The 12,198-nt window shown below is 50.1% G+C and overlaps 3 protein-coding genes across 3 annotated transcripts; 1 reads left to right on the top strand and 2 right to left on the bottom strand.

Moving 5' to 3' along the window:
* The first annotated feature begins 606 nt into the window (after positions 1–606).
* On the top strand, positions 607–3,668 carry BDV27DRAFT_126598 (putative AAA family ATPase). The gene is made up of 3 exons (XM_032066580.1): positions 607–921; positions 981–3,024; positions 3,091–3,668. Exons 1-3 carry the CDS (start codon positions 832–834, stop codon positions 3,309–3,311), a joined length of 2,355 nt encoding a protein of 784 aa, XP_031928641.1. The 5' UTR covers positions 607–831; the 3' UTR covers positions 3,312–3,668.
* A 164-nt stretch (positions 3,669–3,832) lies between these two features.
* On the bottom strand, positions 3,833–6,736 carry BDV27DRAFT_102026 (epsin). The gene is made up of 4 exons (XM_032064293.1): positions 6,349–6,736; positions 6,151–6,220; positions 5,856–6,076; positions 3,833–5,797 (listed from the first exon to the last, which is right to left on the bottom strand). Exons 1-4 carry the CDS (start codon positions 6,419–6,421, stop codon positions 4,425–4,427), a joined length of 1,737 nt encoding a protein of 578 aa, XP_031928640.1. The 5' UTR covers positions 6,422–6,736; the 3' UTR covers positions 3,833–4,424.
* Positions 6,737–9,708: 2,972 nt separating this feature from the next.
* trpE (anthranilate synthase TRP2) lies at positions 9,709–11,867 on the bottom strand. Its single transcript, XM_032064292.1, has 4 exons — positions 11,618–11,867; positions 11,360–11,508; positions 11,211–11,284; positions 9,709–11,138 (listed from the first exon to the last, which is right to left on the bottom strand). The coding sequence occupies exons 1-4, from the start codon at positions 11,627–11,629 to the stop codon at positions 9,823–9,825; spliced, it is 1,551 nt and encodes a 516-aa protein (XP_031928639.1). The 5' UTR covers positions 11,630–11,867; the 3' UTR covers positions 9,709–9,822.
* Positions 11,868–12,198: the final 331 nt, after the last annotated feature.

Below are 12,198 nucleotides of genomic sequence, written 5' to 3'. Positions count from 1 at the left end.
TTTCGTGGTTGGTAATGGTTGATATACACCTTGTGGGACGGATTGTGTCGGGAAAAGTGCGAGAGCTTTTCTTGGATCGCCCTATGTATGCTATATTTGTACCGGCGTTGGCACGCAAGGGAAGTGTTTTTGGAGGCTTTGTTCCTTTTCTCTTATGGTTCTATTTTCTTCATTTGATTGATTTCCGAATCTTGGAATATTTCTTCTGATATATTACGCATTTGGAACCCATGTATACATAGACGGGATATGATATGGCAGGCAGTTACTTGAGTTAGTACACCAGCCAAGCTGAGCTGGCGCAGATATCCATTTTCGTTAATATAAAGGATTGACACTCGACTCCACTCTGGGGACCAGCCAAAGGAATAAAATAATAATAATAATAATAATAATTAATAAATAAATAAATGCCAAAAAAAAAAAAAAAAGAGAGTCAAGTTAACTGTAGAGTCGCATTGGAAGAAGTTTTGCCATCACCGTGGGGCACCTTTTATTCCCTTTTTCGGTGCACCAACGACGTCACGCGAAATCATGACCGAATTTGGGTAAGAGAAAAATCGGAAAATGGAGAATCACTGACTTACTTACTTTCATATCTTACCTCTCGATTCACTCACTTACTCACGTCCTCCACGTCCCGAACGTCTTTCTTTCTTTCTTTTTTTTTCTTATCCACCCTTCCTACCAATGAAGAGGAGTTGGTCCCCGTCCTTGTGCCATTCCTTCCCCCAGACTACAATTAACTAGTATTACACTACTACGACTATCATCCATAGCGCGCGGGCGGGTCCTGCAATTCCGCCGAAGATCTCTGGGATTAATTGATCAATGATGCGGCCCAAACCGGCGTCTTCCCTCCAGAAGACCTACGATGACTGTTATCTGATGTGCTCGACTGCCGTCTACTTCGAAGGACAGGTCTGCCATTCTGCCCTCATCAATTGACTCCATTCGTCACTGATCGCTCTCTCGCACAGAACAACGAAGAAGAAGCTTTAAAGTCTTGGCGCTCCGCCCTCGAAACCATCTACTATCATAACGCCTATCGGGTCCCCTCCAAGTACACCCCCAAGAACGAAACGGAGAGGGCTCTTCAGGATTCCATCCGCCAGTTAGAACTCCAATGTCGGGAGCGCGTCGATCTACTCGAAGCCCTCCGTGAGAGCAGAAAGGATCCGTCTGGTAAATCTCCTCCATTTACCACTGGTCATCGCGGTTGGATTGGAGAGGGAACTGTCCCCGCCGTCGGATATACCGATCTATCTAAACCGCCCACTATCCCCGGACGCCCCCCACCACCTGTGACCACCGCTAGCTCGGAGTCTACTGGGAACGAGACGGGCTCATCAACCCCAATGGCGGGTCGTCCCGGATTGCGTAAGACGCAATCCTCTTCGGCAAAGACTACATCTTCACGCAATTCCAGCCCCGAGCGTCGGAAAGCGATGCCGTCTACACTACGGAACGCCGATTTGAAGAAGCCCGTCAAAAAGAAAATCAGCCCGCGACGGAAAGACCTGCGGCCGGCCGCAGCTTCTCAAGCCGCAGGCCTGGCTTGGGGAAGCCTTTATCGCACTCCGTCGTCGGAGAAGACCGTTAGCGACGCTGCCCTAGCGTCCTCCCGTCTGACCGCTGCAAATGATCCCAGTTTCCGAAAGGAGTCAACACCACCCCGTTCGAAATCCGGCGATGGGGTACCCCCACGGAAAAGTGTGCCTCTAGAGGATTCTGGAGGGGAGCGCCGCTCCGGGAGGAAACTTCGCGTCCCCGGTCAGACACCGCGACGGTCACCAGCAAAGTCTACTCCCGCACCAACTTCAACGCCTACATCCACCCCTCAGGCTCCGGCTGGCATCCGGCAGCCGTCAGCAAATCGCACGCATTCCGCTTCTGTCTCGACGGGCTCCAAGGATACTGTTCAGCCACGTGCCTCTCCGAAGCCTTCTATCAAACCAAAGCCCGTAGCATTGAGGTCGTCTTACCAGCCGCCCACGTCCTCCGGAGGATCCACGGAGGTTGCAGATACCGCGAACAACCCGCAGGCTGGGTCTGCAAGCACGCCGCGAAGAATTACCCCTGCTTCCACTGGTGAAGATGCGTTGAGTGACAATATAGATCGCATGTCGATTTCCCGAACGAGCCCCGAACGACGGTCTACTCCGCGCATCAGGCGCGCTATCACCCCACCGTCATCTAGCGATCCCGAATCTCTTGGTCCTAAATCAACAGATGCCGACGAGGACGAAGTGGACGTTGAGGACGAGGATGACGCATTTATGGATATATTGAACAAGCTCCCGAAAGGGGTGGATGTGGCAACCGCCCGACAGATCCTTAACGATATTGTAGTCCGCGGGGACGAAGTACACTGGGACGACATTGCCGGTTTAGATGGGGCCAAAAAGGCCCTCAAAGAAGCCGTCGTCTATCCGTTCCTCCGTCCGGATCTCTTCTCTGGTCTGCGAGAACCAGCCCGGGGTATGCTCCTCTTTGGACCTCCAGGGACAGGTAAGACGATGCTTGCGCGCGCTGTAGCCACGGAATCCAAATCGACATTCTTCTCAGTTTCCGCATCCACGTTAACGTCGAAGTGGCATGGTGAGAGCGAAAAGCTTGTCCGCGCCCTGTTCGGTCTAGCCAAGGCGCTGGCGCCGTCGATCATCTTTGTGGACGAAATTGACTCACTATTATCCGCTCGTTCGTCCGGCACGGAGAACGAGGCTTCACGACGTTCAAAGACCGAGTTTCTGATCCAGTGGTCAGATCTGCAGCGCGCCGCAGCAGGTCGTGAATCACCTAAGGACAAGAAAGCCGGCGGAGACCCCAGCCGCGTCCTCGTCCTCGCCGCAACAAATATGCCCTGGGATATCGATGAGGCCGCACGCCGTCGCTTCGTCCGCCGACAATATATCCCTCTCCCAGAACATCACGTCCGCGAACAACAACTCCGGACATTACTAAGTCACCAGGTGCATGACTTGACAGATCAAGACATCGACACTTTAGTACAACTTACAGAAGGTATTGCTCTTATTTAAAATTCCTCCCCTAAATACCAGTATCTCAAAGCTAACCAAACATAAACAGGCTTCTCAGGCTCCGACATAACAGCCCTCGCCAAAGACGCCGCAATGGGTCCCCTCCGCAACCTCGGCGAAGCCCTCCTCCACACCCCCATGGACCAAATCCGCGCCATCCGATTCCAAGACTTCGAAGCCAGTCTCTCCTCGATCCGACCCAGCGTCAGCCGGGAAGGACTAAGAGAGTACGAAGATTGGGCTCGACAATTCGGCGAGAGGGGCGGCTAAAACTTTCCCCTTTATTCTTTCTCTCTATATCTCTTCTCATTTTTCTATTTTCCTTATGATTCATCTTTGGGACCGTTGCATTCATGGAACTTGCAGAGGCTGGGGGAATCGGTTTGGCTGGGCGAATTGGGTTTGATACAATATGATACGATACCTTGGGCTATGGTTCTCTGGTTCTGGTCTGCGTTATGTGGTACGGTACGGTACGGTATGGATTATGATTATGAATGACTGCAGGATGAATGCAAATAGGATTGGATCGTTTGGAACTTATGGACATGTATTGTACGTAGTGAGTGAACTGGTCCGGGGTCGGGAACAGACCACATATTCTCTCAATGAATGGATGTAGATGACCCTGTCTATGATTATTGGTGGTGTCCCTTTTCGTATGAACATACGTTCTTTTGGGAAGTCCATTAATTGGCCTTGGTGGTTATGGTGTAGCTCTCGTTTAGCAACTTGTACTACAGTATATTGCATATATTGGATTCGGTCATTTTAAAGAGTAAAACATCAGATACAGTAAATCTAGACTTTAGATAACTAAGTCTACTACGTAGGTATAACAATATCAATATACGAAGTACAACCATGTATAATACAATACAATATAATTTATATACTACGAAACATGAACCCAAATAAATAGAGTAGGTAATAGGTATAAGTAGAACGGTACATCATCAAGGAGATAAAAGGGCAAGACAAACACATGAAAGCAAAGGGTCTGGTTTAAACTGGTTGGATATCCCGGCTAGCATCAAATCGAGTCAGGTAGAGAGAGAGAGAGAGAGAGAGAGAGAGAGAGCGCGCACGCGAGAAGGTAAAGCGTCAGAACATAGTGGAGCGATAGAAGTAGTAAAAGTGGTTTAAATGAACTGGACTGAAATCTGTACGTCAATTCCGGAACCCTAATTCAATGCGAGCACAACACCCAACCATTCGTTGTAAAGACGACGCAACGGAACAAAGGGAATAAAAGGAAAGAGAAGTAGAGATATAATCGATAAAGACAAGACAAGATAAAAGACCTGGTATCGTATTCCACTTCCACCCACAAACCCGTTAAGTTGTATACCATGGACATCACGGATGAACATTTTTCGTCTTTCACAGATCTATCAGGCTGCCTCCGGCCTGAGGCTGCTGCTGGTATGATTGCTGTGCACCCCAGGGGTTGTTCGTGGGCTGCGCGAAACCGGTCTGCTGCTGGGCGAATCCTGTTTGCTGGGGAACGAACCGTTGTTGGGCGAAGAATGGGTTGTTACCGGTCTGGTTGGCGCGTAGGCGATCGAGACCTTGACCAGCAGAATTGACGAAGGTGCCGGGTGCGGTGTGTTGAGCGGGAATACGAAGGTCGCCAACGTTTCCAAAGGTATCCTGGCCGTCGCCGCTGGCGAGGAGTGCATTGAGACGAGCATGATGCGGGTCGTTCATCTGAGGCGGGGTACTCTTGGGTGGTGCAGGGGCCACAGGGGCCTGGTAGTTGGCGATTGGATTGAAGGCGGTGGTCGCGCGCTCTTCTGCCAGCGTGTTCAGAGATGGGTGTCCGGACGTTGCGGGCCTGGTCTGGAACTGCTGCGGCTGCGGCTGCGTGCGCTGAGCAAATGGATTGTTGGAACCGGTCTGCATTGGTTTCAACATATCTCCCGGCTGCGGGCTGCCAGAGGCCCATGGGTTATTGGTGCCCGACGAAAGGAAGTTATCTTGCGGCTGTTGTTGCTGTTGCTGCGGTTGGGGTTGTTGCTGTTGCTGGGCGAACATGTCGGTGGTACCATAGGGATTGTTGGTGTTAAACGCTGTATGCTGCGGCTGCAGGGTTGCCTGGGGTTGTAGCGTGGCCTGTGGCTGCAGGAAGTTATTCTGGGGCTGACCGTACGGGTTCTGGTCAAAGGCTGTAGGCTGCGCCTGGAATCCGTTGGTGTAGCCATTGGGCATTCCAGTCATCTGTCCCTGGAATCCAGTCTGCTGTGCGTATTGGTTGTTCAAGTATCCAGTCGACAGAGGTTGCTGGGGGTTGATCGGGTTGCCGAACCAGTCCACCGCACTTTGCTGTTGGTATCCCTGGTTGTAACCGGTGGGCTGTGCCGGGGCGGCCTGGACGGGGGCATCATCGAAGAGGGATTGTGCGTTGCTCTCTTCCAGTTCGCGCTTGCGAAGTTCTTCCTCTTCCTTACTCAGCTTGATCGCCTTAGCTAGATCTTCGTCCTCCTCCCCGGTTTGCATAGAGCTCTTCGCCCGTCGCTTCCGTTCCTCTTCGGCCTCATGTTTGCTAGCCTCGATCGCCAAGCGGTATTCAACATCATCATCATCCGCGGGACGCCGACGGCGCTCGTTGCGACGTGGTTGTGGTTCACTGCCATGGCCTGGGTAGTCGTCTAGCCCGCTCACCCGCGATTTCCACAGCTTTCGGTCAGAGCGCTCACTTCGCAATCGGTCTTCATCCATCACCAGAGTAGTGAGTTCTTTAGCAGCGACACGCACTACGTATCGTTAGTGGGCAACCGAGCAAAGTGAGGGATCATACCGTCCGCGACCTACCATTTTGACCGACATCTCTGCCATCCTCATCCACGTATTGGAACTCGCGCAGGGTCTTGATGATGTAGACATTCTTCCGGGCCCACGTCACGACTAGCTCTGAGCCTTCGTGGAGACAGTAATCTAATACCTTCAGGGACTTCAACACGTGACGCCAATTCTTTCCCTTATCATTTAGTCGCTTGTCCAGCATGTCCATAATCTCGTAGAAATCGGTGGGACTGTACGTACAACGGGATTAGTTCGGTCTAGAGGGGGGAGAATCGCCGAGGCTCAATGGGTTGGTGAGGCCTACCTGCTAAACGTCAGGGCGGCAATCTCTGCCATTTCTGTACCGGTCGGGCCCCAGGGGTCATTACTCGTTGCTGGGATTGCGAGCGTCAGCCGACGTCGAGGCAGGTTCAAAGGGCACAGGTAGCGACCGACGAGCAACCGCCACCGATCAATCGTTACCCAACCCGAGCGCATTAAAGACGAAATTAGCAGTACATACCATTTCGGACCTTGACCTGGACCGACGAGTAACCCTTGGTGACATTTTTTACACTGCGCACGACTTTCGACATAGTGACGACAACCGGACACTCGAGCTCAATGGGAGGATGATCAGAAAGGAAGTAGGGTAAAATAAGCAGAGCTCCTGGTATAGCGGTAGCTCTCGGGAATCAGGGAGAATCAGGCGAAAACCGCCCAGGGGAGCGTCGGGGTTGAATGGGTAGCGGTGGAATCGTTGGTGAGTTGCGGAGGTGAGTCTCTCTCTCTCCTTATCGCGGGTGGTTGTAGTGGAGTTGGCAGTGGCAGTGTGACGGAAGGCGGGCGTATGGGATTGAATGTCAGCCACCGCTCGGAATCGTCCCTGAGGACACTAAACGACACAACGAGGGTATCAGGACAGGGAGGAACGATCGGAATGAAGGAAATCGAGAAATCGAAGGAGAAGAATTAGTAGTGGTAGCGTTTGGAAAGAAGCGGTAGAGAGAAAAGAAAGTCGCGATGACGAGCAGGAAAGTTCGTCTGGGTTTTTGGTGGCCACCGGTCGATGGCTGACGACGACCAACGCCCAATCGTAAGGAAATCTCCCGATCAATTCAGGTTCGAACCATCCCCACACACACAACCACAACTAGTTCCTTTCTCGCTCTCTCTCTCTTTCTCTCTCTCGGAAATAAGATCTTCAATATGTAATCACTTCCAGTTCAAAGCATTTGTGAACAGAGATCATGTCTGAACCGAGAGATAAAGCAGATAGAATTCCGGGGTCGAGGAAATAGGGGTCGAGTTGATATCCACCGGTAGATCTGTCCCTGAAGAGGCACCAGTAGATGTCCAATGGATTTTATGACAATGGGATCAGTCACGGTGCAAGAGTTGGAAAGGTGAAGAAAAGAACCGGAGAAGAAGCGAAGAGAGACAATGAAGTTGGAGATTAGAAAGGAGGAAACGTATGTTCCAGAAGTATACAATCAGTCAGTCATCAGTCATTCAACTATGATTATTCAGTTACTACTGTATGTACAGTATTATAGTATGGAGATACGGTATGCAACGGGATTTCCCAAATGTACAACGGCCCGAAAGACCCTGTTTTAAAGTTTCAGGGTGTTCTGTCATTTTACCAAATTCGGTAGTGCTCCGTAGTTATACATGTATACATGTATACATATATACATGTATACATTGTCGAGATTGAAATTAACCGTCATTTTTCTTCCAATGAGTCGATCCAAAATACCCTGTTCCCTTTTCAAAAGTTGATATAGAACTCCACCCCGTGCCATACTCTAAAACTCTTCCGATAGAAATGGTCTGTTCACCCCCCACTACTAATAGACTAGCTTATAAACCATCTGCAGCCCTGATGATGTCGTGGCGCCGTGGCAAAGGACGGCCGCGTACAACAATGCCTTGGCGACCTTTTTCAATATGGGAAACTCTTCTTCAACCCCTCTTTCCTCCTTACCCAGTTTCCCAATGAAGGGAATGGTTCTTCGTTGATACGAGAATCTTACAAAGTGACCATACAGCAGAACTCCGTCCCTGATTCATGAGGGTGTGCTTGTACATACATTGAGGATTGTGGCGGTGCAGGCATACTTTGAAGGTTTTACTAAATGCCAAAATGTACCAACGACGTCATAAGGCAACGTGCTTTTTATATATATAATTTTTTTTAATAAAAAAATTTTAGATTTTAAAATTTCCCACCCTTCTATATTTGATGGTTCGACCAAGGAATTAAACCTACTTTTCTCCACGGAATTTCTACATCTTTTCAAGAAATAAGGATGGGGGCCTAATCGGTACCGCTTAGGCAGCAGTGTTCTTAATCAGTACATCCATTTAATTTATTGGACACTCGTACTCGTTCATCCGATACTACAACTGGTTTGTTATTGGTCCAGCCACCAGGGTAATGCTACCTTACGAGCTTCCCGTGATTCCGGTATATAATAATCTTCTTGTCATGGCTATCGTAGACCGAACTCGCGCTGTCTATTATGTCTATTCGGCAGTCAAACCTATGGCTTTCTGCTTCTGCATCTGGAATACTCTCACTGTGTGATGCTATCTAGGTCACTCTTGTAGAAGATGACAGAGACTAACTTACATGCAAGCTGAAAATTCCTCCGCCAGCTAGGCAAGTCCGTTTTCAGAACGACCGAAAAATGACCTAGAAGGCAAGCAGAACTCACTTCGACATCCAATTCGCCCACGGCTGCTTATCCGTAGGTTGGGTCAGAACCTGAAAAACTACCATCACCATTGCTGCGTCGATCCCCATAAACAGGGGTCCCATCCGGGTAGGTTGAATCAGTCTGATCCCCACGCCGAGCGGATTGTCAATGAGGAACTTCTGGGGTTGTACGCGGTGAGGCTCCAGAATCATCTAGTCGCCGACGGTGGCTTGCTGCTTAACGTCATGGTATATGCCTCATCTGAGCCTATCGTGAACTTCAGCCCTTAGCGATAGATACCATGAGGCGCACAAGTTGTGAGGACAACGGCGTGAATCGGGATCGGACAAGCGAGTGTGCTTGCTACAAAGGTTAAGGCTGCGGTGGAGGGGGCGGAATTAGAAAATTCTTCTCAAGACCGGTGCTGCTCGAGAGAATTGGCACACGAATATGGCGCTTTTGCAAGACTGGGTGCTTTGCCAACCAACAAATGTGATTAATTTGGCTGTAGCGACAACGGTAGCACATACAACTATCGCTGTGGCTGCGTCTGCGTACCTGAAAGGGCTTGAAAAGCATCAAGTGCTTGTCTAGAGAGCCTAAAACGAACTTCTCGATGATACAGGAACATCGCAGATCCAGGATCACCCCGGGTCAAGGACCTCTTTCAGTTAGCTATGGTCCATAGTCGGCTTGGATAGGTGATATTTAAGGGCACGCTGTGGCGTTGTTACCCCTTAAGAGGATACTCAACCACCTATATTAAGGGAAACATGAAACGACTCTGTTTACCAGTGGAATATCCATGAGCCATGACCAATAGGTTTCAACATGAGTGGTGCATTGAGTCCAATTGAGGCAACTCCTACCACATACCCTAATCAGATGATTGTGCAGCAGCTTTGGGTGAAACTTCGCTCTCTCATTTGCCTAGTTCTTCCCAGAGAAGCTCTGACGAGAATGAGGTGTCCTCAAGCTCCTATTCGCATTCGATAGATTAGTGCGGAAACGTTGTAGTACTGCTTCGTCAATTCAGCCCTGCCAGTCTGTACGTTTCCTTACCTCGTCTGACCAGTAAATACCCCTTACAATATGGATTCTCATAGCATCCTGTGATACGATCAGAATGTGGGATGTTGGAAGTAAAGGAACGAAGAGAAAATATTATGTAAAGGATTTCATTTTTCCATCGGTCTAGATCGTAGTCGTCATTCAATTCCCAGTATGCCAGTCAACAAAAAGGAACAAAAGAATCCGAAGAAGCGAACGAAAGCAGGAATATCGCATCGAGACTAGGATTGTTCGCTCTCCATGCTCAGATACTTCGCTTCCGCCCCCTTGATGCAGGCAATGTTGGCCCCCAGTTTGTTGATCGTCTCCATATACTCGTCGTACGGGTCCGAGTCGAAGACAATTCCACCACCCGCTTGGAGGTAGGCCACCCCGTCCTTGACCATCATCGTCCTCAGTGCAATGCAGGTATCCATAGCACCCGGCGTTTCTGTTGCTCCGTCCGTGCTGGCGATGTTGTACCCGAAGTAGCCCACCGCGCCAGCATACACTCCACGCTTCTCGCCCTCCAATTCGGCAATCAGTTGCATAGCCCGCACTTTGGGCGCCCCGGAGACCGTGCCGGCGGGGAAGATTGACCGGAACGCGTCGAACCGGGTCTTATCCGGCCGCAGAATACCCGATACCTGCGATACCAGGTGTTGCACATGCGAGAACTTCTCAACCACCATCAACCGGTCCACCTGCGTGGTCGTCGGGTCACACACGCGGTTAACATCGTTACGTGCCAGATCCACCAACATGACGTGCTCCGCACGGTCCTTCAGGCTTCCCCGTAGCTCCTCTGCGAGCGCCTCATCCTCCTCGGGTGATTTGCCACGCTTGACGGTGCCAGCGATGGGATGCGTAATAATACGACCCTTTTCCTCCTTCGCCAAAAGTTCCGGACTAGCGCCAACGAGCTGAAAATCTTCGCAATCGATGTAGAACAGATATGGCGACGGGTTGACTGTGCGCAGATGACGGAAGAGGTTGAATGGGTGGAGGGAGGTTGGACGCGACAGCCGTTGCGATGGCACGGTTTGGAAGATATCGCCTTTGGAGATGTGCTCCTTGAGCTTCACCACGTGCCGCTCGTACCCCTCGCGCCCGATATTGGATGTGTACTCCTGGTTGGGAATGATCGGACCTTGCGGAGGTAGCGGGGTTTCGGGTCGGAGGAGTCGTTCGATAGTGCGCTTGATCACGTCTTCGCCTTTCCGGTACTCGATTTCGAAATCCGAATCAACATGCGTGATAGGAACGAAGGTGATGATCTTGATGACCTGGTAAAAGTGATCGAAGGCGACAATGGTATCAAACAGCATGAACAGCGACTCTGGGATTCCGAGCACATCCTTGAGAGGCCGGGCCGTCTTGGGCTCAAAGTACTTCACACAGTCGTATCCGACGTAACCAATAGCACCACCTGTGAGTGGTGGTAGCGTCAAGCCGGGTACCGTCGCAACGCGATATTCAGCGATCTCCCTTTCCAGGATCGGAAGGGGATCGCACTCGGGGCCGTGGCCAGGGCCGGTCTTGAGAACTTTGCGGGGATCTTCATTGCGTCGCAAATGCACAGGTTAATGGAAGCTCCAGCGGGTGGTCATAAATGGGAAAGTATGCATACCAGCTCCCACAAAACTATATCTCCCAATTGTCTCCGTGGTTGCAGCACTCTCGTAAAGAAATGATAGTTTGGATCTGCGCAAGAGTTGGCCGTATCAGCTGCCCCGCTATAGGCAAGAGGGCGCGTGGGGCTCTGGACTTGGAACTCACTTCTCGGCAACCTTCAAATATGCCACTGTGGGCGTCAAAAGGTCGGCCGGGATAGATGCAGTAAGTGGTAGTAGGTTCGGGGGATATTTGGCATCTTTTGAGTGGCTAATTACATCCTTTGCCGTCTCAAGCGACGGCACAACGGTGATCTGAGTCATACCATTCGGCGGTATCAGCACAAGCTCGTTCTATTCAAATGGGAGGTACAAAAAAGATGGACGCAGAGAAAATAGGTGATGAATAAGATGAGATACTCACAGGGGGCGCCATCCTATCAAATCTGGGAGTGCCAATGAACTCCGAGTCGATCGTATGCGGGGAGGTGGAAGAGTAGAAATGAAATTGGTCGGAGAGAACGGAGATAGATAAACGCAATTCGAAATCGCTAAAATCAGATTAAATCAATGCGGCAACTTGATGGTCGGGCCCTCACAACTGAAAAAGAAGCAGGAAAGCAAAAGAGCCCGTCTGGAATAGGCTTCGTTTTAAATCAATCAAAATATCAAAGTTTCTTTTTCGTTTCCTCTCTCTGTCTTCGTTTCTTTTTTTTTCTAATTCCCATCACTTATCAGGAAACGTTTTGGCCGGCGCTCTTCCATGGAGCCCCAATACGGAATAGTCTCCCGGCTTAGCATTATTATTATCAATTGGCATTTGATGACCTGACCGTCTTTTTCTGCAGCCTTTCCTCTCGGATTATGACAAAAGATTCCCTTTTGCCTTTGTTCACTCGTTCGCAGTTTATTTGGGTTCATTCTGATTTGTCGCGCACAGGCATTTTGGGCAACACTCACTCTCATATAATACCTATACTGACATAAAGACATACCTAATCTATA

Source organism: Aspergillus caelatus, assembly GCF_009193585.1.
Source record: "Aspergillus caelatus strain CBS 763.97 unplaced genomic scaffold BDV27scaffold_66, whole genome shotgun sequence".
NCBI classification, from domain to species: domain Eukaryota; kingdom Fungi; phylum Ascomycota; class Eurotiomycetes; order Eurotiales; family Aspergillaceae; genus Aspergillus; species Aspergillus caelatus.
Note: the sequence above shows the minus strand (reverse complement) of the source record. Positions and strands in the feature narration are given on the sequence as shown.